The sequence below is a fragment of the Lemur catta genome, chromosome 1 (assembly GCF_020740605.2).
Source record: "Lemur catta isolate mLemCat1 chromosome 1, mLemCat1.pri, whole genome shotgun sequence".
In the NCBI taxonomy this organism is placed as follows: Eukaryota; Metazoa; Chordata; class Mammalia; order Primates; family Lemuridae; genus Lemur; species Lemur catta.
Window position 1 is genome coordinate 186,239,874 of NC_059128.1, and position 27,808 is coordinate 186,267,681.

The following is a 27,808-nucleotide window of genomic DNA, read 5'->3' on the forward strand; positions in this document are numbered from 1 at the left end:
ATACTTAATAATTACTAATACTACAGGACAGGCCCATTACTATCTAATTTCTAAGAGTGGAAGAACTGAAGGGTTTATTAATCTTTTTAATCTGAATAAGAGAAGGAAAGACTTAAAGGGTTCAAGCGAAAATAAGAGAGAAGCATAGGTGATTGTTTTATGGTGTGCAACATAAGATTAAGTATCAGTGAGGATCAGTCTGAGGGGCCAGGTTATCATCTGAGAGAACAGTCAGAATTGATTATACTTGTCACCTCCCATAACTGAACTGAACATGGCTCAGTTTCTTACGGCAAGTACATAGCTTACTTGAAGAAACTGGGACCTGGAATTACACCCATCCATTGGCTAGGACAGGCGCTGAGGAGAAGAGCCTAAGTCTTAAGTACTGTGTAGATATAGTCTTCCACCACCTTCTCCCACCCCTCACTGCTCCAACACCCCTCAGATTTCCAAGGGGGTTGATGCATATAGATGAGTAGTTAACAAGGAAAGTTAGTTCAAGGCAAAGTATTAATAAGTTGTCCCAACAGATGGCAGGGCTCATACTAGGGAATCCAAAAATCACTCAGTCAGTGACAATTAGAGAAAGTGAATTGCAAGACTGTGGTGCTGGCCTGAAAAGAGCATATTAGGGATCTAGTCTCAAATGGGGTTTCTAATAGAAGACAAGGTTACAAGAGACCAAGTTATAAGCCAGCTTATTAAAGGAGGGAAAAATAATCAGTAACAAGAATGAATTGGTGCAGAGAGTTGGACAGGGGGCTGTTGAACTCAGGCCTGAAGTCAGGATTGGATTTAATGAGGAGGGGAAGGGAAGGGGAAGGGTAGGAGGACAGGAGGTCTGTAAATGGGGGAATCATATGGCCATAGCTGTGAAGTAGAATAAGCACTGCCATAGTGAGGGTAGATAATTGATGTTATCAATCAATAGAGCATCTATAAGTTGAGCTTCATAGAAGAGACAAATTCCTGAAAGAGAAGACTGAATGGGAAGTCAGATTGATGGATGGGGGAGGGCTCAAGTGTTACAAGTTCTGATATAATTATCTTCCTAAAATGCAAATCTGATTCCTGTTTTAAATCCTCCAGGGGATCCATAGCACTGAGGAAAAGTACAAATTTCATAATATGGCACACCTGATCTCCAGTTTGACTTTGATTCTTGTCACTATACATGAACCACTGTGAGTTAACCAGAATGTACCATCTTCTCTCAAGCTACTGTGCTTTAGCTAGTGCCTTGCTGAAATTCCTTGCTTGTTTTGCCCTCCTCTGCTTCACACTGACCCTAACTCATCCTTTACCTATCAGCTTCCTTGACTGAGTCCTCCTTTATGTTCGCATAAAATTCTGTGCATACCTGCTGTTATAGTATTTACTCTTAGTGCTGATCAACCAACCAACTAGTCTTCTGCATTAACTGAAGTTCGTTGATGAATATATAGATGCTTGTCTCAGATGAGACTCTGAGAGGAGAGAATTATGGCTAAGATTTAGTGCAGTTTGATGGTTAGATTGTTTGAAGTGCTTCAAGCCTACTAGCAATAACTTCCTGTTTGCAATGAAGAAGCCATCCAGAAACGTTCAAGAGATCATCCTTAGCGGGCATCTGTTTCTCAATAGAGCCCTTTGTGGAATACTGGAGCCTTGTACAGTCAGGATATATAGCAGAATCTCTGTTCTTGAGGGGCTCTGGAATTCTAATTATGCCTTTGCTGTCAAGGGAGGTTTCAGGTTCTATATTTTGGAGAGTGGAGAAATGTAAAAGAAACAATGTAGTCTCTGTCTTCAAGACCCAGGTGGAGGAATGGTATTGGGTGAGATTTTTATCCATGGCTCTTGAAGTTCATGGTGTGGGCTACTTAGTAGATATCTGAAGATTGGGCAAATCAGAGTCTGTGGATTTGACAGTTTGATGAGTTAAGGGTGTGAGAAAACACTATTCATTAGCTTTCTTGATGTATCTTTGTGGATTGGCCTTAATGATCATTTACAAGAAAAATGCTGGCATTCAACTTCACCAATATTATAGAAACAACATCTTTAGGTGTGGCACTGTCAATCTTCTCCCATAGTCAAAGAAACTGTCTAGGCTGGGGACAGAAAATTGATTTTGGAGTAATGAATATGCCCCAACTGTCTTTTCCAAGTTGCAAACAGGATGGGGCACATTGGCCTACCCAAGGAATCTTTGAAGTCTAAAGCAATGGACCAAGGGTGAACTTAGAGGTAGAAGTAAAGGGTCAGGAGGTAGAAACCAGTTTGATGATCAAGAAAGTTTTGTAGGGCAGTACCTAAAACAATCCCCTAAAACAGCATGTACAAGAAAGAAGTTTTTGGTGGTACAGACTCTATCCCAGGCAGAGTACCCTCTGAAGAGAATGGCTCATGTGGACAGATAAAGCCTCTTTGGAACTTGCTAGGCAAAGTTTAATCTCTGGGAGGGAGTATCTGCTATCCACTCAACTTTCCCCCTTTTGATGATACTTTCTGATACCCTACTGAAGTAAACAACTAAATAAAAGAAATGACATAGAATAATTATTAAATTAATGCTACAAAATAAAGCATTGCTTCTCAAAGTATATTCTAAGGTATTCCTAAGTAATATCATTGAAAAAATATTCTGTGGTCAAATTTTATGTGTGGAATATACTCTTCATCTATCTTCTCTTAGTGATTCGTTCTGCATGTTAGCATAGTGCTGTGATCTGAATGTTTGTGTCCTCCTAAAATTCATATATTGAAATCCTAACCCTCAAAGTGATGGTATTAGGAGATTTGGGGTTTTTAAGAGGTGATTATGTCTTCAGGGCTCTGCACTCATAAATGGTATTAGTGCATTTATATAAGAATCCCCAGAGAGATCCCTTACCCTTTCCACCATTGTGAGGTTACAGTGAGAAAATGGCCATCTATTAACCAGGAAGCAGGCCCCTCCCTAGACACCAATTCTGCTGGCACCTTGAGCTTGGATTTCTCAGCCTCTGGAGCTATGAGAAATTTCTGTTTATAAGCCACCCAATCTATGGTATTTTTGTTATAGCGGCCCATACGTACTAAGGCACATAATAAAAGCTCTGAGAAGACTTACAGGAAGGAAACCTGTTATTTACAATTTTAGTTTACTGTGAAACTATTTTTTGGGTGTGGTGGGGAGTTTACTGTAGAACACACTTTGACAATACTAAATTAAGGGTTAAAAATGTTAGTAAAGCATTTGTTTTGGCAAGGAACTGCCAGAAAACAGGAAAAATCTCTTGATTGGAACCAAAAGGACACTGAGAAGCTGGAGCTAGAATTCCTCAAAAGTTTTAAATGAAAATGCATCTGTAAAGCATATTGCATAGGGCCTTTTGTATAGTTGATGCTGAATCATTTGTTGCTGCTGTTGTTGTTTTTATTGTTTAATGTGGAAAAAGGCCTATGCTTGCCAGCTGTGTGAGAAAGTTGCTGTCAATGGAGTAGACATCAGCTAATTCCTCAGCTAAGGAACCACTGCAGTTTTGGATCAGTCATGGTTTTTCCTTGCTTTTCAAGTTTTAGTATCTTGTTAACTATCACTATAAATTCAAACTTTTCCCTATGGTTTTCACCATTCTTTGTCTCTCTGTTATCTCTGTCTATGTATCTTTTAATTATGCAAAATAAAATTAGAATTCATTTATTCTAAAGAATTCCTTAAGTGAATGGTAGGCAGCTACCCTTTGTAATTATCAGAGAAAAAATATTTCAGATAGCTAAAGGCTCATTCAGATGGTCTTTAAATGGGTTATAAAAACATCTAAAATCCAGCTAGAGAATTTTAGAATTAAATGGTATAGCAAATTCAAATGCCTATGGGGTATCCAGAATAAATGACTGAAACAAGCAGGGTGGGAACTATAGTATACCAAAAAAATGCATGCTCATTAAAGGAGGCAGCTGCTTCAAGAGACTTTTTTGGGGGAGAGAAAGTAGGCCCACTGTGTTTGAATTACTTGATTTTTAAAGAGAAGCAGGGAATGTTGATCTTTATGTAAAATCTCTCAAAATTTAAATGTTGGTGCTCATAAAAAAAAAAAAACACTCTGCAAGTCAAATAAAACATGTTCAAGGACCAGTTTGTGACTTGTAAATTAGGCAAACATCAGACTGCACATAGCAGAACCCAGGCAAGTCTTCATACCAGCTCCGCTCTGGGTTCTGTTTATCACACAAACCTTTAAAAAGAAACTAGTGTAATGATCTTCCTAGACAGCCTCATGACTAAAATGATTTTTTGTGAAACTCATGAGCATATGCTTAAAATTAACTTGAGACCACAATATTATTATTTGATGATCTAAAAATCATATTATATTTCCTAATGGCATTGCCAGTAGATGTGAAACTTTCAATGTAAGAATATAGGATTTGAGTTTGAAAATATTTATTAAACACTGTGAGTGTTCTGCTATCAGCAGAAAAACTGGCCAAATGTAAAATATGTTTCTTAACTGTTTGCAAGAGTCTTTTGACTATTATATTTTTATGTGATTTAATAATTTGTAGTTGAAGCATATTTTCCTCAGAGTATGGCAGGCAATTGAATGGGGAAATTAAGAGTATGTAATATCTTGCTGAATGATTCTTTGGGCATTTTTAAATGTCACCGTAATATTAATGAAATTCTTTGATCTTTGATTTGGAAGTAACTATCATAACTCACATTTTTTCTTGATTATTAAATATTTTGAGAAGAAAATAAAAGTCTTTCTAACAAACTTTCTTTTCTTTCCTTCATTACCCCTAAACAACCTCCTCCCTCCTTCCCACTCCCCTCCCTCCTTGCCTGCTTTCAACAGCACTTATGGTGCAAGCAGACTTCTCTAATCAGAAAGTTCTTCATACTTTCCAGGCCACACAAAGGAGCAGCTGGTTACTTGCCTCTCTCTGCTTCCTCCCTTACCATCTTTATCACACTCCAACGTAAGTGTCTGCGTTTTTATACTCTGCTACACCTAGCCATGAGCCACTTGAGAATAGGTGCCAGTCCTTTGTTTCTGAATGCTTAATTGTGCTTGGTGTGGTATCGTACACATGCTGAGCATGTGATACATATTTTTGAGTGAATAATTTTTGGTTTTCCTTTTCCTCCCTAGTGTAATTACAACTTTATCAGAAGATAAAAATAGTGACCCGGAGATATCACATATTCTCTTTTCTTTTTATTGAAATAGTTACTGTTGCTACAATCCAAAAACGGAAAGAAAAGGAAATTTCAAATTTTAATGATTTGTTCTCTGCATTATTTCCAGAAGCTCACATATCTTGAGCTTTTGAATCTTTAAAAAAAAAAAACAGATACATAGACCAGTCTTTAAAACAATACATGTAATTTAGTGATATTTTGGGGTACATTAGCAAATAGGTTTTCATATTATTCCAGATGCACTCATTTTTTCATAGTTTCAAACATGAATTTGTTAATTATTTGCTGATCCATTATATATTCTTTAACAAAAATTAAATCTCTTGCTTTCATTGTGTGTATTATGGAATATTTGGGGAGTAGAAAGTAGATGAAAAAGATTGTCCTTAATATTACTTTCTAAGATAACTGATATTAACTTTTTGGAGTCAGTTTCTTCTTTTAAAATGTATTCATTATATTGTCCAGTGAACCTCAAAAATTGTATTGTAATAGTATATTTCAATGAGAAAAATATTTAGAAGCTGAGAGTTTCACAATCAAAATAAGTTATTTTTTCTATAAGAATTTTAATAAAAGTTTTAAATAATTTTTATAGATATTTTATTATTACAGGGTAAAAATAATAAACATACTTAGCTGAGGGAAACATATATGTGAACATCATGTAAGACCACTAAAATTGGGTTTCTAGAAATTGTTAGACATTTCCTAACCACCTACAGTAAAGAAAAGAGGCAAGGCCAACTAAGCAGGCAGCTCCTGAAACAGAGTAGCTGCGTGTTCCCATATTTGGAGAACAACAGCTTTTTTTCCCTTGACTTAGTGTGCTAGTTCCTGGTAGAGATCAACTTTTCACTAATAGCAGTCCTCAGAATGCAAATTCTGTTCCCTATTAACCTATTGAATAATATCTAGCTTATATTATAAAAACTTTCATAGAGAAATGCTTAAATTATTTTTGTTGTATATATAGTTTTAAAAACATTTAATTATATAGTTTAATATCCTTATTTTTAAAAATCTAGCACCATAAGTATTTTTCTGTGTTATTTTACACCCACTATAAATATTGCTTTTAATGACAACTATTGAATTGATTAAATCAATTAATCATATATATTTTTTCTTACTGAGCATTTGTTTCACTCCCAGATTTTTTGTTACTGCAAATTAGTGCAGTGATTAAGTTTTCTTCAAAACCAAAGCAAATCAAAATGTTTTCTATATTTAGATATATTTCCTTAGGCTACATTCCCAGAAGTGGAATTCCTGGGTTAAAGAATATGAATATTTTTAAGCTTCTTGATGCATAGTTACAAAAACAGTTTATAAAAATTTATACTTTTACAATGATGTAAGAGAATGTGGTTGCATTGTGATTTGCCAATGTTGAGTATACTCATTTTTGTTAAATCTTTGTTAATTTATTAGATTAAAATATTAGTTTCAATTTCCATTTCTCTGACTTTTAGTGATTTTTTTTTCAATTTTTTACTCAGAATATTTCTTTTCTCTTAATTGCCTTTTTATTGCCATTTGCTTATTTATCTATGTTTTCCATTCTTGGACATTGGTAGTAGCATCCAGTCTTCAAACCACCTTCTTATAAGTTAATTTTAAAGTTGCTATATGATAGATCCCGGGCCATACACTATTAGTTATGACTCTTGGTTATAAGTGACTAAAATTTAGCTTGAACTGGCTTAGGCAAAAAGTGTTCAATGATGACAGATTTCAAGGAAAAACTGAACCGCGGGAAGGGCCTATGTACGTAGGCCTCAGGAATAACTTGAACAAAGGACAATGCCACCTCTAAGATTTTCCTTTTGTATTTCATCTCTGCTTTTCTTTGCTTGTTGGCTTTATTCTCTTAAACTGAAAATCAACTTTCTCCTAGAAGGAAAAGTGGTTGCCCTCAGTTCCTAAGTTTTACTTCTTACGTCTACTGCTAACTGAAAGGGACTGCCTGCTGTTTTCTCTAGTCCCAAGAAAAGAATCCTAGAGAAGAGCTCTGATTGACATGACAGGGTTTGGGGGAGATGTTTTGTCCACTTAGCCAGTTGGGTTGGGTCACAGAACATGGAAACTTCTGTAGCGGTCTTATGATTCATTGGACCTAGAAGAATGGGGTAGAAAGAAACTATTCCTTGAAATAAGAGTTGATAATTCCCAAAAGAAAGGTAATTATATTGAATGGACAAAACAGAAGGAAACTGTTACATGAAAAAGAGAGATTATCCAAGGATTTGATTTGCTTTTCCATCTTTTAGAATTAACCAATAGAAGAATATTTGTCAATGCCTACTGTGTTACCAGAACTGGAAGAGAATAATAAGGGAAGTAAGAAACATAAGTTCTTCCACTAAAGAATAAACAATGTGATTTTATTAAGGGCACTTTAAAATGATGCTAGCAATATTTAAAACAATGTTTTATATAAACAACATTATTTTATTAAAAGCACTTTAAAATGATAGAGATTTCAGTTTTTCTCCAAACTATTTTCTATCCCCTACCATCAAGAAAAATAAAGTAAAACATTTAACATCCATTTTGTGAAATTATATATCAGACCTACAAAGCTGAATTGTGTATTTGGTTTTTCATTAAGTCAGGGTTAAGACTTAACTTCTGCTTCTGTACTAGTAAAGCTTGAGAGTATCATATAATATTTAGTCAAAGAAGGATCTATTATTTTAATAAACTGTTAAAAGATGTGAGAAATAAGTGAGAAATAAATAATCAAAGACTGAATAAAGCTCAAATTACATTAATTAAATGAGGTTAATTTATTATTTAATTATCTTATTTTTATAGATTTAGGAGGCACAAGTGCAGTTTTGTTACATGGCTATATTGCGTAGTGGTAAAGTCTGGGCTTTTAGTGTACCCATCACCTGAATAGTGCACATTGTACCCAGTAGGTAATTTTTCATCCCTCACCCCACACCCACTCTCCCACCTTTTGGAGTCTCCAGTGTCTATTATTCTACTCTGTATATCCATGTGTAGCCATTGTTTAGCCTCCCACTTATAATTGGAAACGTGGTATTTGGCTTTCTGTTTCTGAGTTATTTCACTTAGGATAAAGGCCAAATGAGGTTAATTTGAAAAGCTATATTGATTCAGTCCAATGTAAGGTGCCTTTCTCCTGCCTTTGGGAGAGGATGGGGAGAGACAGAGTTAAGGGAGAAGAGAAGGGAGAGGGAATGAATATGAATGTGTGGTATCAAAGTCAGATAATAATGGCTTTAGAAGATAATATTGTTAGGATTTTGACGCCTCTACCTGTTAGCAAAGGTAAATATTTCTGATCTTTAACTCAATAGGTCAAGCACCCTTCAGAAGGAGTCAAGCTGTTAAGGAGTACATTCATTACTGAAAGTACATTGATAATGTACAGGATAATGACTCTTTAGTATAAAATTAAGACTATCTTAAGAAAAGGATATATTTTAGTAACTAAGAATTTTGTAGGCAGATATACATGGGTATCATGTTAATTTTCTAAATAAAAGCAATAGAATATCACTCAACAGGAAATTAAGTATTTGTATTCACAAATAATTTTGTTTTATATATTGCTCCTGGTCTATATACTTGTATGTTAGTGACATTTCTGGTTCTATGCATTCTCCTGTTGACAATTTTGAAGTTGCCATAGCTCCTGATAATAGGTAAAGTGGTTTGGTTTTTACCACTAGGGTTTCACAAAGTGCTTATGACTGCTCTGCAAAATAAGAGGTTTTTTCTGGTTTTATTGAACCCTGAGTGATTTATCTATTTATGATACTTGGACTTCCCACCTCCATTCTCTACTTTCTTAAAGAAAGTAATTTGATTTTCTGAATGCATTTAGGTAGTGGCTAATTCCAAAGGAACAGTTACAGAAGCCACTTCTCATAATTGGCAGTTGTATGTCAATTTCTGAAATCCATTTCCCAAGAACCGAAGTACTACCTTGTTTTGAGTGATTTATTTGTTGCAGTCCCAATTTTCCCCTTGATATTTGGGTGCCTTTGCCTGCCAGACCGTGGTAAGCTATAATCCTGAAAATTTCCCTCTTCATTTTTTCAGACCCTGAAATTCCATCTCTCATCTTTGATTGCTACAAAACCAGTTTGAGGGAAAGACTATAAATTAATCTTTAGAACCCGGGGCTTGGCAGAAAAAGTATAAATTACAGGTGGTAAAATCCCCAATGATGTAACTAACTTTCTTGTTGTTTTTCCTAAAGTGTTTCATTATAGAGTGGAGGAAAGTTAAAAAGGAGTTTTAAAGTAGTTTCCTTTAGAATATTTTCATTATGAGCAACATTGAAAATCAAAATGAAAATCATTAAGAAAGGACTATTACACCTTTCTCTCATTTGTTTTACAACTCAGTGATTCTCACACAATCCATTTTAATCAAATTAACTAAGAAACACTGGGAGGAAATAGATAAGGGTAATAAATATGCTTGTTCTTATGATTACATTGGCAAGAGGGTTATAATACAAGTCATCTAACTCCCAGTACAGGACTCTCTCCACTAGAACATGCTGTTAGTCTCCACTGTTTTCAGGAACACCCTCTGACTAGGCAACATCATGTCCTTATATCAACATAATGTTCAAATTCTGTGGCTGTTAGAACATACTGTGTACTAGCACAGTACATACTGTATTGTGGTATCTTGTGAATTATTTCACAAAGTTGATACAATATATACAGTAAAAGTGAACGTTTGTGCTTTTCCAAGCATGTCATTTTTAAACATATCAGTTTGATTTGGAAGAGGTAAAGTAAACTAGTATAGCCAAAGCTGAATGAACTAATGTGACCAAATTTATGAGGGAATATAGTTAGAAGGCTTGGGATGCTATTTATATATAACATTCATTTGGGAAATACATTAAAATAAGTGACCTTGAAAAGTGTTTTAATGTGCATGTTTTTTAATTATAAAAAGGAAAATGTTTTATAAAACAGAATTATTTACTGAGTGAATCTTAATAGTTGGAGTAGGCATGTATTAAGGAATATTTTTAATACACATGTTGTTTAATCTAATCATTGAACTGTATACCTTTAAATTTCTTTCTAATATTTCTAGAAATTTTCCCATTTATAAACCTGAGAAATGTTTATACACACATAAAGAGACTGTCTAGTTTTTTAAAAAAAAATCTGATTTAAAATTTTAAATAAGACCAGCCTTCCCAGTGCTGGTTCTCTCAGTAGAGGTAACCCTATTTCAGAAGGTTGTTCTCATCCTTTTTCTGAAGTTTTAAATGCGTATCTGTACATACAGAACTATCATGAAAATATGTGGTTTCATACTTACTGATCTCTGTAAGTTACAGCTTGCTTTTTTCCGCTTGATAATAAGTCTTGGCATTCTTTCCATGCCAAGACATAGAAATCTACTTTATTTTTTTATTTTTTTAAATTTTTTATATAGTATTCCAGAGAACCATAGGTTATTTAACTGTTCCTCTAATACTGACCATGTATTGTCATATACTGACCATAAAGGTTGTTTCATTTTGATTTTGCTATTAAAACAGTATTGTATAATTTCTAAAATTTTAAATGCACCCATCCTTTTATACCACAATTTACACTACATACACAGTTGACATGTACAAATTACTCATTGTATATGTGCAGGTCATTCTTTTTTTAACTTTTTATTTTGAAATAAGTTTAGATTTATACAAAATTGCAAAAATAGTGCAGAGAGTTTCCAGATACCCAGCTTCCCCTGACATTAACACTTTACATAACTATGGTACAATTATAAAAACTAAGAAATCATCATTGATTTTTACCAATGTACTATTACCTAACCTACAGACTTTATTTGATTTTATCATCTTTTTCTACTAATGACTTTTTTCCTCCCCAGAATTCAATCTGGAATTCCACATTGCATTTAGAGTTTGTATTTCCTTAGTCATCTTTGATCTGTGACAGTTCCTCAGTCTTCCTTTGTCTTTCATGATCGTGAGGCTTTTGGAGAGTGCTGGTCAGTCATTTTATAGAATAGCCCTCAATTTGGGTTTGCCTGGTCTTTAATCATAATTATATTGAGATTATTCATGTTTTGCTTAGTTTTGGACATTAGCGGTTCTCTCAGATGACAACCATGCCCTGTTAACTTGTCCCATCTTCTGTTGAGCAATTCTTACTTTCTGGAACCACAAAACATTCTAGGCTCATCTTGAATTTTTCATGCCCCAGCTCTAGAATCAATCAGTTCTCCAAGATGCTCTGATTCCTTTTTTAGAGAATGGTATTTAGAAATCAAGATCTGGGCGTTGGGTATGTTTATGCTTATTGCTACTGAGATATTCTTGCATCTGAGCGTTCATTGTTTTTGTCATTTGTATCTTTCTCTTGGATCATGACAATCAGAATATCCATTCATTGTTTTTTTAATAAATGCATTTAAGGCTATAAATTTTCCTCTTAGTACTTTGATATATAGTATTTCCATTGTCATTTATTTTTAAATAGTTTATCATTTCCAGTTTTACTTCCTCTTTGGCCCAAGGATTATTAGATGTATATTTACATTTCCATATATATATATTTTTCTGATTGCCCTTTGTTGTTAATTTTTCATGTAATTTTATTGTGGGCAATAAATGTAGGTATATGACTTCTTTTTTCTTTTCAAGAATATGTTAAGATTTCAACTGTAGCCAATGACATGGTCAATTTTTGTGATTATACCATATATTTGGAAAAAATTGTTATTAGATATAAGATTCAAATTATATCCATATATCAATCTTGTTAATTTTATTATTTAAATCTTCAATATCTTTATCTATTTTTCATGTTATTATAACTTTTTCCATTTCTGTGAGAAAAGTGTTAATACTTTCCATTATGATTATTAATTTGTTCTCATTGTATTTTTAACAGATTTTTCTTTATATATTTTGCAGCTATGTTATTTTTCTTGGTGATTGGGCTTTTAATCAAAATTAAATGTTCTTTGTCCCATTTAATGCTCTTGCTAGTTATTAACATTTTACCATCTTTTAAAGCATCTAATATATACTTTTATAACCTTTTATTTTCTACATTTCTCTGTCAAGTTTTTTTAAATATGTGACTCCTAAAAACAACATTTGGCTGACTTTTTTCTCTTAGTATGCTAAGAGAAATACTTGCCAAGGTATTAAGTGGGACTGAAAATAAGAGGATTCATTTAAAATCTTTTAAAGGTGCATTTAGGCTTCCAGATCCTCTTCCTCACCCCACCTCCCCCAAGACATGTAATTACCTTTCCCTGTCCCTGGCGGAAGAGTGGGTATTTCTTTCCTGGTCTCAGTGACACTAGCTAGGCATGGCTAAGGATGGAGAGTGGGAGAAGAGAGGTGGTGAAATGAAAACAGGGAGATTAAGTTAACATTGACTTTTGAAACAGTGACATCGCTTGCCACAACCTTCCCTTACTTCCCAGGACTTTGTCAAGAGCTTGGAGCTTGGGAGAATCACTGGATAGGGAGGAAAGATCTATGCTGTCAGCACAGCTAGTTCCCCACCAGACCTCCCCACAGTGAAGCCCATCATTAAAGAATCCACCCCCCACCCTCACTCACACAGAAACTTATAGGCAGCATTTCAGTTCCTTATTCTTTAGCTTTTTAGGAGAAAATGGTAAAATAAATACTAACACAGATTTAAAAATTATCAAGATTTTATCATGTTTGTTTTATCTTTTTCTTTGCTTAAGTATTTCAACGTAAATCCTAGTCTGCTTGCTGCTTTATCCCTGCATTCTATTTTATCCTTCAGTGTGATGTGACTTTTTTTTTTACATAACCATGATATTATTATTCCTAAGTTAGCAACATGTCCTTGGTGTTATCTGATTCCCAGTCCATAATCTAATTTCCTCAATTCTTAAAGAAAATTGTTTTACAGTCAATTTGTTTTAATCAGGTTCTATACAAGGTCCACGTGTCATATTTGGTTCTCTTTTATCTAGAAAGGTCTCCCCTCCTTTTCTCCCTTTGTCATCATTAGCTTGTAGAAACCAGGCTAATTGTCCTTTAAGTACCTTATTCTTAGATATGAATAGACAATAAAGCATCACCAGACTTTTGAGGGAAGCCTGAAACATGAAAGACAAAAAGCAAAACAAAGGAAAAAAAATGAAACAGAAGCAATGCAGCAAGGTGAAGAAACTTCAAAAGCATGTTATAATTGATACCCTCAATGAATTGTATACATGAAACAAGAATAAGAGGTCATAAAAAAGAGCCTTTTGGAGAGCAAGAAAGAATTCTTGGTAGTTAGAATATGATGGCAGAAGTTAAAATTTAATAGGAAGGAAGATAATGGAAGTAGTACAAAAAGTCAAAAGTGGTAAAATGGTACAGAAAGGGTAAGGCAATTAAAAGATCTGTCCAGGAGATCCCACAATCAAAATAATAGAAAGAAACATCTTTCTAGAAATGAACAGGAAGGAATCATTCTTCCTGGGGGAAAATTTCTGAAACTAAAGAACATTAGTTTCTAAAGCAAGTACTCACCAAGTGCCTAGCACAGAGAATGACAAAAGACTAACAGGGGCCAGGCGCGGTGGCTCATGCCTGTAATCCTAGCAGTCTGGGAGGCCGAGGCAGGAGGATTGCTCGAGGTCAGGAGTTCGAGAACAGCCTGAACAAGACTGAGACCCCGTCTCTACTAAAAATAGAAAGAAATGATCTGGACAGCTAAAAATATATATAGAAAAAAATTAGCTGGGCATGGTGGCGCATGCCTGTAGTCCCAGCTACTCGGAGGCTGAGGCAGAAGGATTGCTTAAGCCCAGGAGTTTGAGGTTGCTGTGAGCTAGGCTGACGACATGGCACTTGGCCCGGGCAACAGAGCAAGACTCTGTCTCAAAAAAAAAAAAAAGACTAACAGGATAGCACATTGTGATCAAATTGAAGAATCTCAAGTGAAAAGAGAAAAATTTTCTTTAAGAAAATGCTTCTCAAGTGTGAAGAAAAGTTTATTAGTCCATTTCTGCTGCTTATAAGGGAAATACCTGAGGCTGGGTAATTTATAAAGAAAAGAGGTTTATTTGGCTCACAGTTCTGCAGACTGTACAAGCATGATGTCAGCATCTGCTTCTGGTGAGGGCTCCAGGAACTTCTAATCAAGGTGGAAGGTGAAGGAGGAACAGGCAGGTCACATGGTGAAAGAAGGAGCAAGAAAAGGAGGAGGTGGTGCCAGGCTCCTTTAAACAACCAGCTCTCACATGAACTAATAAAGTGTGAACTCACTCATTATCGTGGGGAGGACACCAAGCCATTCATGAGGGATCTGTCCTCATGATTCAAATACCTCCCACCAGGCCCCATATTTAACACTGGGGCTCAAATTTCAACGTGAGATTTGGAGGGGCCAAACATCCAAACCATATCAAAAGGGAAACCTACCATGTATCACACAAAGAAGTAAGAATGAGAATGTCATTGGACTCCTCAGCAGCAGCATTGGAAGTTAGGAAACAGTGGAACAGTGCCCTAATTTTCTGCTGAATATATTTTTAATCTGTGATTCTATATTCAGCCAGAACGGTTCAGTCTGAGATAAAATAATGACATTTTCAGACATTGAGAGTCGCAAATATACCACCCTGTGCACAGAAAATTCCTTATTTTAACTTAGACTAAACTCAGACTAAACCAAGAAGGAAGAAAATTTCAGAACCAGAGTATAGGAGAATTGACATGAAAGAGAGATGAGGACAGCTTCTGAAAGACAGCCACGTAGTCAAACCAGAGCATAACCAGACTAGAGCAGGGGAATGGAGAGCTATAGGAAAACTGCCTCCTGGGAAAGAAATAGTTTGGGAAGATTATCTGCTATATCTGAAGGTATTGAGTGGAGAATCACACCTTTGTTAAAGTTGGAAGAATAGTCAGTTATAGGTACGCAGAAAACTAGAAAGAAAAGGAGTTAATTTCAGAGACAACAAAAAGTTTTACAAGAAAAGAAATATAATCATGGCATTGTATTTGGCTTACCACATAGAATGAAGAAAAATGTACATACTGAATATAATTTAATAAAAAGCGTTGATTTAACTATATTGGGAGAATAAGGGGAAGAAGTGGGGGAGGTAAGTATGTGTAGGAGGGTCAGTTCTTATTAGCTGCCTGCCCCAACATTCATTTTTCCTTCTATCTTAGCAACAGAAGTACAAATATATCTGGAACTAACCTTCCCAGTTAAGGACTGACCTCCCAGCTTCACTTGCAGCTGAGTGTGGCCATGTATCTAAGTTCAGTAGTATTCAGTGGTATTTTGAGGAGATTGACTTAAAAAGAATGGAGTAGGCCATTATTTTCCTGCTGCTGCTGGTCTGGAATGGGAATATAATGGTGGGAGCTTCCACCACCACCACGGACTATGAGAATAAAGTATACACACCAAAGATGGTAAACCAGAGATTCAGAAGGATCTGGGGCCCTGGCAACATTATAAAGCTATTGTTTCATCATTGGACTGATTGGCAACGCATTTGTTTTATGTGAGATTTTATGTATATATGCCATCATATTCAGGTCTCAGTTATACGTAGCAGATCTAGATCTGAACTGACTTTTAATTCATTAGATAATATCTAAAATTAAATATTAAGAAATATCAGTGTAAACACATTATTTGGTAATATGGAGGTAAATACTAGAAGAAACGGAAAAAAGTTAAAAGGAGTTGCCTTTGGCAGTTTGAATTGGGGTAAAAGCAAATGATTACTATTTGTTCTTAAAATCTTTTTGGTAATTTCAATGGTTTGGATATGGTTCATCCCTGCCAAAATTCACATTGAAATTTGATCCCCAATGTGACAAGTTTGGGAGGTGGGGTCTAGTAGGAGGTGTTTGGGTCATGGGGGCAGATCCCTCATGAATAGATTAATGTCCTCCCTGGGGGTTAGGTTCTCACTCCCGTGGGAATGGATTAGTTGTGGTGAGAACATGTATTTAAAAAGAATCTGGCTTCCTTGATTTCTCTTTCTCTTGCTTCCTCCCTCACTGTGTGACCTCTTTGCACATGCCTGCTCTCCTTCCACTTTCCACCATGAATGGAAGTAGCATGGAGCCGTCACTGTTGCAGCTGCCCAGTCTTGAACTTTCCAGCCATGAGAATTGTGAGCAAACTACACCTTTTTTTCTTTATAAATTACCCAGCCTGAAGTATTCTGTTATAGCAATACAAAAGGGCCTAAAACAGTAATATTTGACATTTTAAATTAGGTACATGTATTACTTTAATAAAAAATAAATATTTTAGTTATATTTTAATTAATGTTTGTACATGTTTGTCATAAAAAATGTGAACAAAAGAATATAGAGTAGAAGTTCTGCCTTTTTTCAATATTCTTTACTTTTTTTCCCTGCCTTTAATTTTCACTGTCCTCCTCCACAGATAATGGCTGTTTGGTATGTGTCTCTCCATATTTTTTCTATACATTCATATAGTATGTATGTGCATATATTTATATATATGCATATATATATAAAGGCATAGTTTTCTTCTACTTATTTTTATTTAAAGTATAAATTTTAATTTTAAAATAGCAATTAGAGAATATTTAAGCTTGTAATGGATGTTGTTTGTTTATATTTTTAGAATTCAAGATGCAAACATGCAGTTAATAAATCAACAGAATGAATTTCAGAGAATACAAAAAGAATTGAGTCATTTGCAACATGAATTAAAAATTAAACATAGACAATCACAAGTCTTCAGGTAAGATTATCTTTAAAGAATTGAAAATTATAAAGGTTGTATTTTAACATCCAAAAACATTTTAGTAATATGGTTTCTATATCCAGTGTCATTGAGAAAAGCAGAAACAGCATTGCATTTTCTTTTTTTAGCTATTATCTTAGCTGAATAGTTTTAGTAATAAAATTTAGATCAGGCAAACACCTTGTTCTATTAACACCTTGTTCTTATTCTTATTTTGTAGTGACATTTACAATGGAAGCACAATAGCTAATCTATTTTTCTCTTCACCAGTAGTTCTTGATATATTTGACCCCCTGATTAATAGTCCAGTGACATGAAAAGTAATAGAATAGGAAAATTCTCTAAATGATAGTAATAAGCCCCCTAAATTTAGAAATCTTCAATGTAAAGCATGTTAATTCTGCTTTTATATAATATTTGGAGGGCTTATAATACCTAAAGGTAAAAATCCAGTGTTATAAAGAAACTAAGAAGCACATTTTCTTTTCTAAAAATAGAATTGGGCCACGTGGTGGCTCACGTCTATAATTCCAGCACTTTGGGAGGAAGGCAGAAGTGGGAGGATCACTTGAGGCCAGGAGTTCAAGACCATCCTGGGCAATGGCAATACCCCATCTCTACAAAATTCTTTTTAAAAAGCCAGAAGTGGTGGCACATGCCTGTAGTCCCAGCTACTCAGAAGGGAGGCTGCGGCAGGAGGATCCCTTGAGCCCAGGAGTTTGAGGTTGCAGTGAGCTATGATGATGCCACTGAACTCTAGCCTAGGCACCAGAGTGAGATCCTGTCTCAAAAAAAAAAAAAAAAAAACAACTTGGAATCAAATATATTGAAAATGTTTATGAGAAAAAAAATGATTCCTTTTTGAATTGAGTAACTTTTAGCTCTTAGAAAAGGGAAATAAGTAAAATCAATGTGGCAAATGACACAGGTTCAGGATGACTAAAATATTATGCTGGGTATTTTGAATGTTAGGTTTTTGTTTTTAATCTACTAATCATTACCAGAAATCTTCTGTTAAAAAAATTGGGCTACCGTACTCGCTTCGGCAGCACATATACTAAAATTGGAACGATACAGAGAAGATTAGCATGGCCCCTGCGCAAGGATGACACGCAAATTCATGAAGTGTTCCATATTTTTTGAACTTATGTACCCCCATGATGAGCTGAAATTAAAAAAAAAAAATTGGGCTACTAATTTTTTGCATTATCTCATGATAACCTACTGGCCATCCACCTTTCATAAATGTCTTGCGTATAACTGACGCTCAATGAATAATTTTTGAATGAATAAAATCTACTCACAAAATGGATGACCATTTTTGTCATCAGAAATCCGTTTGCCCTTTTCTAGAATTCTGGCATTGAACCATCAGGCTAATACCACCCAGGTGACCCCAACTCTCCTATATTAATCGAGATCATCAGTATTCATTTTTGGCTTCTACAATAGCTTCAACCCACATCTGCTAAGGAAATCTCATCTGTTTTGTCCACCAATACCATCGTGGATGGTAGGATTGACTAAATTTTAAAGGTTAGACTGGGAGTAGATCAAATAATTACTGCTGCTTCGGGATATTATGGGACTGATACAATTAATCCTCATTATTCACATTTTTACATGTCATTTTCAGTATTTTAAATTTTTGAAGAAACTTAGACATACATATTGAAATGTTATTTTAATTCTATATTCTAATTTTCTTGTCATTTTGAATTATACTTTTAACTGCTTATTTTGTTCACATGTTTTTAATAGATCTGTGATTTTTGTTTATTTTTAGCTAAAAGATCACAAATGAGGAGTCTGGGATCTGATTTACATAAAAAATTAGTACATCCTAAAAGCAATTTGGGAAGTAATCATCCAACTAGACACTTATTACAAATTAAAGTTTGTGATAGATAAACAATAATTATTGGTTTTATTTATACTCTCACTAGTAGGTACATTGCATAGAAAAAGGTATATTGGTAAAAATAAAATCAAACCAAAGGTTGCAGAGTTCAGTGACTTTTTTTGTATCACTAAAAGATGATTTTAAACTAGTTTATTGATTATTTTCAAAATATCTATTAGACTAGGCAGGGTGGTGTGTGCCTGTGGTCCCAGCTAGTCAGGAGGCTGAGGCAGAGCACTTGAGCCTAGGAGTTTAAAAAAATCTATTAGAACATAAAGTGTAGTGATTTCTCTGGATAAAGAAAAGGAGGTTATAATTTTCTCTTTTAAAGAGGTAAGGGAAAGAAGCCTTAGCTTTCTACTCAGATGTAATCATCTTTATTTATGGAGCCCAAAAGGAACTTTCAGTAGATCAATGAACTGTGTTTTGGGGTCACATTGCTCCTTTAAAATTATTCTCCCATTTGTTTAATTACAATTGGGCTTAATCACCTATTCTCCAGCAAAATGTTTTTCATGTTCTATGTTTTCCCTGACATCATTTCCAACCTGTCTCTTGCTAGAGAGTGATCATCTGGTATGCCTCAGTTGGCTCCGTGCATCTGCTGTTCAGAATAAAGTGTCTTTTGAAAATGGAAATGAACTTTAGAAGGCCTATAAAATAGATAGTAAAAACCAGTATGGAATATAGTTATACTTCGCCTCATATAAAGTTATATATAAGTCCAATATTCCAAATCAGGCCATATTTGAAATATTCCAGCAATGTTTACTTTAAGAGGATTCCTAGTGTTAATTTTTCATAAATTATTTGAAGTATAAAGTAATTGTCCTTTAATTTTTATTTGTAAATCTAGACCATGTCATCTCTGAAATTTTCAGTGCTAGCTCCAAAAATCTCTCCTCCTAGCTCTCTCACTTTCACTTCAATTCATCAGCCTCATTAAGGCTGTCAGTATTTTTTCTCATTTTCTCAATTATATTCAGGCTTTACTTTGTTACTAACCTTGATCCCATAGTTTATTACCCCACATCTTTTTAAAAACAGCTTCATTGAGATATAATTTACATACCACAAAATTCACCTATATTAAGTGGACAATTTAATGACTTTTAATAAACCTACGAAGTTGTGCGACCTTTACCACATCCAATATTAGAACATTTGAGTCACTCCAAAAAGACCCTCATACCATTGTCAGTCAATCTCTGTTCTCATTCCCAGTTCTAGGCAACTACTAATCTTTCTGTTTCTGTAGATTTGCATTTTTCTGGACATTTCAGATATATAGGATCATACAATATGTAGTGTTTACATCTGGATTCTTTCACTAATTATGTTTTTGAGATTCTTCTATGTAGCATTTATTAGTACTTTGTTCCTTTTTATTGCTTAATAGTATGTGTATGGATAAACAACATTTTTTAATCCATGTACCAGTTGATAGACATTTTGGTTGTTTCTACTTGTTGGTGCTTATGAATAATGCTGTTATAAACATTCATATACAAGTTTTTGTGTGGGTGTATGTTTTCATTTCTCTGGGGTAGATACCTAAGTGTAGAATTACTGTGTCATATGGTTAATCTATGTTTAACTTTTTAAGAAACTGCTAGACTGTTTTCCAAAGTGGCAACACCATTTTACATTCTTACCATGGATGAGGATTCTAGTTTCTCCTTGTTCTCATCAACCTTTATTATTGTCTGTCTTTTTTATTTTAATTGCTGTAGTGGATGTGAAATAGTATCTCATTGCAGCTTTGATTTGCATTTCCCAAATGACTAATGATGTTGAGCATCTTTTCATACACTTATTAAACATTTGTATATCTTATTTGGTGAAATATCTATTTAAATTTTTTGCCTATTTAATTGGTTTGTTTTCTCATAATGGGATTGTAAGAGTTCCTTATATATTCTGGGTACAAGTCCTTTATATTAAATATGATTTGCAAATATTTTCTCCAAGTCTGTGGATTATTGTTTCATTTTCTTAATTGTATCTTTTGAAGGCAAAAGTTGTTATTTTTGGAAATGGAATTTATCTGTTTTCTTTTTGTGGCATTGTGCTTATAGTGATGTATCTAAGAACTCTGTCTAAGCCAATGTCACAAAATTTTCTCCTGTAGTTTCTTCTAGAAGTTTTTATAGTTTTAGCTTTTATATTTAGATCTATGATGCATGTGACTTAACTTTTGTGTATGATGTGAGGTAAAGATCTAACTTCATCTCTTTTCAGTTGTTCCAGCACCATTTGTTAAAAAGACTATTTTTTCCCTATTGAATCGCCTTGGCACCTTTACCTAAAATCAATTCATTATTAATGTAAAGGATGATTTCTGGATACTCTATTCCATTAATCTATATGTCTTTTCTTATGTCAGTACCACACTCTCTTGAATACTGTAGTTTTTAGTAAATTTTGAAATCAAGAAATGTAAGTACTTCAACTTTCTTCTTTGCTTTGTTTTGGCTATTCTGGGTCCCTTGCATTTTCATATGAATTTTAGCATCAGCTTGTCAATTATAGCAAAGTAGTCTGCTAGGATTTTGATAGGTACATCATTGACTATGTAGATGAATTTGGGGAGAATTGCCACCTTGAAAGTATTGAATCTTTCAGTTCATGAACATGGTATGCCTTTGTATGGACATCATTAGCTCTCTCAGAAATGTTTTGTTTTCTTGTACTTTTATTAAATTTATTTTTAACTATTATTCCAAAAAGAATAATATGTTATTATGAATTGGATTTCTTAATTTTATTTTGAGAATTAGTCATTGCTAATGTGCAGAAATGTTAATAAAATTGGTTTTTGTGTATGGATCTTGTATCCTGTGACCTTAATGAACCCTTTATTAGTTCTAGTATTTGTGTATGTGTGTGTGTGTGTGTGTGTGTGTGTGTGTGTGTGTGTGTATTCTTTAGGATTTTCTACACAGAGGAGTTTACCGATACTCCAAGTTATTTTTCCTCTACTCATTTAGTTGTATTTATCCTTAAAACCCTCAATCTTTATTCCTACTTCTAGGTGGTTAAACTCTAGGCCCTTAGTGAGGAATCCTCACTATTCTGCTTAGGCTCATCAGTGCTGTTCATCTCTTAGTAGCTGTGCATCTTGCCTCATATTTCACAGAGAAAGTTAAGGTTACCAATACAGGCAGATTTAGTGAACCAGATGATGCTTAAGTTTCACAGTCCTCACTCAAGACTTTATTCCAGGGTTCTGGAAGGGACCCTAGTGATAGTGATGGTTTAGTTGTAATTAGTTAAAAATTCTCTTTTCACTTTGATTTTCCCTGTATCTCACCTCTGATGTCAGTTTACCATTTGAGTAGTCACAGATGTTTGGAGGACCCAAGTAAGGGAAAGTTGACTTGGGCGTACACCATTATGATTGCCTTTTGGAAAGACATTTTAGAATGCTTCAATAAAACAAGCAATAAGTTATACTAATTAATTTGGATATGTATGAATTTTTTAAATTAATAGACTAAAAGCAATAAGATGAACAAATTAAGCAATAGAAATTGTTCTGGCATTAAGAAGCAAATTGTAACAACAATTTTTTTTCAGATTACATCAGAGGAAATTTATTGATAGAAAGAGATAAATTTTTTTTTTTTTTTTTTTGAGACAGAGTCTCACTCTGTTGCCCAGGCTAGAGTGCCGTGGTGTCAGCCTAGCTCACAGCAACCTCAAACTCCTGGGCTCAAGCAATCCTCCTGCCTCAGCCTCCTGAGTAGCTGGGACTACAGGCATGCACCACCATGCCCAGCTAATTTTTTTCTATATATATATTTTTAGCTGTCCATATAATTTCTTTCTATTTTCTAGTAGAGACGGGGTCTCACTCTTGCTCAGGCTGGTCTCGAACTAATGAGCTCAAACAATCCGCCCGCCTCGGCCTCCCAGAGTGCTAGGATTACAGGCGTGAGCCCGGCTGAAAGAGATAAATTTTTAATAAAAGTTCTTAGATTATTTAATAATCTAATGAAGAGGAGTTAATTATTCAAATACATTGAAGAAAGATTTGTTTCTTACTGATTTGACAAAAAAACTACTAGCATCATTGACTATAAAATAAAAATCATAATATACTAACTCAAGGAGGACACCTAGGATAAACTGGTTCATGAGTTTCATTATTTCAAGGACAATTTAAGATTAGTCACTTTCAAAGAGAACTTGAAATTCCAAAATCCTATAATCATATCTGAGAAAAATTTGAAGGGATTTCTCCAAACTTGATAATGCTAAATATTTACATGGCATTACAAATAAAGAGCTAGGAAGCCAAAAGATCTTACTAAACTATTATTTTAATAATAAAAAAGCAAATGGCCATACTAGGTGAAAAGCTGTATAATCTTTAAATTTTCTCCACGTAAAGTAATATTATAAAATGATTCTCATATGAAGAGGTGATTATAGAGCAAGTAGCCAAAAATTGTAGGCAAAAGAGTATTGTAGAGCTGTTACTTATTAAAAAGTTTTATTGCTTTTCTATATTTTGATGTTATTGGAATTTATCAACTTTTAAAATTTTATTTGTAGTGATTTTTCTCATTCTATAAATAATTATGCATTTTTTAATTTAATTTTATAGCAATCATTTTTCTGGGTTGTTTTTTTTTTTTTTTTTTTTGAGAAATCATATAGATTTAGGTTCCACAAAACTTGAATCTGCTCTTAGCCAGCAAGCTTGAATTTTCTATTTCTTGCCTTTCTGCCCTGCAGAGGCATCTACATCTACATCCACTCTTTTCTTCTGTTAAATATCCCCAGCTGTCAAACAGGCCCCATCCCCATGTATACAGCTTGATTTCAGCAGCTGCCTCACACTGGGCCCCTTAGCTCCTTAACTTGACTTAGTTCTTGGCCCTGATCTTCCTGCCTTATTGGGGTCTTCTTGGCTCTACATCAGGCTTTCCATCCTCACTTTTGGTTCCCTTGCTTTAGTGACCTATTTGAACAATATGCTTTCCGAAATCAACATCCTCCTTAGCTCCCAGCTCTGCCTGCTGATTGAGTCATCCTTGGCACTTTTTGCTTATTCATTCCTGCAATTGATAAGGAATCTGTTTTATTCACTCCTTCATTCATTCGTCAATATTTGTTGAGCACATACTATTAATATGTGGTCGGCACTGTGCTAGATGCTAACAAGATGGTGATGAATAAGACAGATAGGCCGGGCACGGTGGCTCACGCCTGTAATCCTAGCCCTCTGCTTGAGCTCAGGAGTTCGAGACCAGCCTGAGCAAGAGTGAGACCCCGTCTCTACTAAAAAAAAATAGAAAGAAATTAGCTGGACAACTAAAAAAAATATATATAGAAAAAAAAATTAGCTGGGCATGGTGGCGCATGCCTGTAGTCCCAGCTACTGGGGAGGCTGAGGCAGTAGGATCGTTTAAGCCCAGGGGTTTGAGGTTGCTGTGAGCTAGGCTGATGCCACGGCACTCACTCTAGCCTGGGCAACAAAGCGAGACTCTGTCTCAAAAAAAAAAAAAAAAAGACAGATAGAACCTCTGCATTATACATCTTAGTCTACTTAGGGACATAAATATTGACCAGATAATTACACTTTCATGACTTCAGTCACCCTTTCACTGATAACTCCTAAATTAATGTCTGTATCTTGCTTGATTATTAAGGAAATTATAGCCAGGATATCTGAAGTAATAAAAATCACTGAGGTGACAAAAAGCATGTGATTACTTTAAGCTGTGGGATTTGATGAAACAAAATACTGGATCAGTCACTTTGAATGGTTTTATTATTACCCCCAAATTTTATACTGCTTGTGGAACCATAGTATGTGTGAAGAATGCTAAGAATCTAAGATTCTCATTGAGGCTCTATGACTAAATTGCTCTGACCTAATTTTCTTCACTAAATGTTTGCTGTTGAATTAATTTAAAAAAAGATTAATAGAATAAATACATATGAAGATAATTAGCTCTTTCTTTGTAGTTAAAATGGCAAAATGGAAATGAGTTAGAGTGACCATATACCTTAGTCTACCTGAGATATTTCCAGTTTATAATAAATCTGTTGTCTGAGCATAATATGAATAGCACCTTCTTTTGCTTTCAAAATTGTCTCCAACTAGACACTAGATTATATGGTCACTCTAAAACCACTTTTTTAAGAAATATTTTTTGTTATGCTTACTGTTTTTAAAAAATCCTATTTTTTATTACTTTACAGTCAAAGATTCTTGGAGTATAAATATTTTTGGAATAAGACTCTTTCATTACTTACTTTTACTAAAAGAGAACTAATGAGTATTAAAAATGAAGTATATGATAATTTTCAGAACTGGACTTCACTGAAAGGAGAAGTTTTTCTACAAATTAAATCTCTAAGTGAAACAGCCTTGACAGGTTTGTTATATATATTTAGAATATAATTGTCCTTTTTTGGTAAATGGTACATCTCAAGTAATTAAATAATGATATTTTATGTGGTGGGAATTAGGATGAACTTTTTTAAACCGGTTACTGGTTGGGAGACTAGATAACCATTAAGATCTATGCTTACCCTGAAATTTAATAATTATAGGCTGATAAGCTATGATACATCTATCTTGGGCTGTGGACAAGTCTGGTTATTACTATTAAATATACCAATTTGTATTTTTAAAACTTTTCTTCTTTTAATGGCTGAGTAGCTCATATTAGATCAGCTTTCCCACAGATGACAACCATAAATTCTGGACAAAATAGCTACCTAAAAACATTTGAGAGTGACCCAAACCAGGCACTTAATGGAGAGAGTGTTGAAAATTAAAAGGAGGCATATTACTAAGTGAAAGATGCCAATCTGAAAAGGCTACATACTGTATTATTCCAACTGTACAACATTCTGGGAAAGACTAAACTGTGGAATAGTAAAAAGGTCCATGGTTGCCAGGAGTTCTGGGCCAGGAAAGATGAATAAGTGGAGCATGGAGGATTTTTAGGGCAGTGAAACTATTAATGTTTTCTATGATACTACGATGGTGGATACATGTCATTATACATTTGTCAAAATCCATAAAATACACAACACCAAGAGTGAACTCTAATGTAAGCTATGAATTTTGGGTGTTAACAATAATATGTTAATGCTGATTCATCAATTGTAGCAAATGTACCACTTTAGTGTACAGGGTGTCGATAGCAAGGGAGGTCATATGGGGATGGGGGTATATGGGAATTTTCTGTACTTTCAGCTCAATTTTCCTGTGAACCTGAAACTGCTCTAAAAAACAGCCTATTGAAAATTGTTTTAGAAACACTGAAAGAAAGACATGACAGTAGGTAGATTCCTTTTATTTATTTTTTATTTTTAATTTTTTAGGGTAAATTCCTTTTAAATTTTTTTAAGGCTGTTGGACTAAGGGTAGGGTACAGTTTGCTTCATGCAGGGAAGATGAGATTCTGATAGAAATCCCATAGTATTTTTGGTACGAAGATTGGAGGACAGAGATTGAGGCAGCCTTAGCCTCTGAGAAGTGAGGGGATATCCTAGAAAAGTGATAGCCAGAAAGAGAGAGGGCAGATTTTGCATATAAACTCTCTCCAAATCTCTGGATTATCCCTGAAATATATGTGCACAAGGAAGACTCTAAACAGCCCATTGAAAACTAAAATAATTGATATTTTAGCTGTCATCTACCCCAGGGGAAATAGGAGAGAGATTTAGTAGTTTGAGTTTGGCTAAATTAACTGCTGGTTAAAACAAAGCAAAACAAAACAAAAAGTCAATACTTGTTGGAGGAACATAAAAGAATCCAGAGTCTACATAACACAATATCCACAATGTTCAGGATACAACCCAAAATTACTTAACCTAGGAAGAAACAGGTAAATATGGCCCGTGTACCCAAAATAATAGGCAGTCAATAAGAGACCAACACTGAGTTGACCCAGAAGGTATTACTAGCTGATCAGGATTTTAAATTAACTGTTATAACTGTGCTCAGGACATAAAGGAAAACGTGCTAGTAGTGAATAAAAAAGAGAAAATCTCAGTGAGAAACTATTAAAAATGGGAAATTCAAAAATTAAAAAATATAATACTGAAATAATTCAATGGATGGACTTTTATAGTATATTGCATCTACAGAAAAAAGAATCAGTGAACTTTAAGATAGATTAGTAGAAATTATTCAGTTTGAAGAGATAAACATAAAAAAAAATGAACAGAGTCCCAGGGTCCTTAAGAGAGAATAAAATGTACCATCAGTGATAAATATGGGTAAATTTAAAAGACTTTTTTCCTTTGAGTTTAAAAAGAATTTACATGCTAAAGCAAAAAGTATTATATTGTGGAGCTTATAAACTATGTCAGTGTAGCATATGACAAGTAGAGCATAAAAGATGGACTGAATAAATGGATCCACTTGGTTGTACTCTTTTTGTATTTTATGTGACATGATGGAATATTTATTTTATTTATACTAAAAAGATAAGAATGTATAGTATAATTCCTAAAGCAACCACTAAAAGAAAAAATACAAAGATGTGTAACTAAAAAGCTAATAAATAAATTGAAACGTAACTTGGCCGGGGGGTCATGGCTCACACCTATAATCCTAGCACTCTGGACGGCTGAGGCAGGAGGATCGCCTGAGCTCAGGAGTTCGAGACCAGCCTGAACAGGAGGGAGACCCTGTCTCTACTTATATGATCATTTGACTTTTGACAAAAGCACCAAAACAACCCAGTGGGAAAAAGAAAGTCTTTCAACAAATTGTGCTAAAACAATGGCATACCCATATGGAAAAATAAAAATATACCTCAATTCCTACATCATACATAAAAATTAATTCAAGATAAATCATTAAGCTAAATGTAAAAGATAAAACTATCAAACTACTAGAAGAAACAGAGCAAACATTTTCATGACTTGATAGTAAATGGTTTCTTGGCTAGGGTACAAAAGCAAGAATTATAGAAGAACAAAAATTGATGAATTAGA

At 34.4% G+C, this 27,808-nt stretch overlaps 1 protein-coding gene and 1 non-coding gene across 2 annotated transcripts in view; both read left to right on the plus strand.

Annotated features, from left to right (window-relative positions):
• The window catches only part of LEKR1 (leucine, glutamate and lysine rich 1), a 150,819-nt gene that overhangs the window by 23,126 nt on the left and 99,885 nt on the right, over positions 1-27,808 (plus strand). Inside the window, exons 2-3 of the mRNA XM_045539530.1 lie at positions 16,810-16,929; positions 25,052-25,227. Coding sequence (XP_045395486.1) covers positions 16,810-16,929; positions 25,052-25,227 — 296 coding nt within the window. The remainder of the gene's footprint in view (positions 1-16,809; positions 16,930-25,051; positions 25,228-27,808) is intronic.
• LOC123631065 lies at positions 17,966-18,072 on the plus strand. Its single transcript, XR_006732943.1, has one exon. It is a non-coding gene; the product is annotated as a U6 spliceosomal RNA (small nuclear RNA).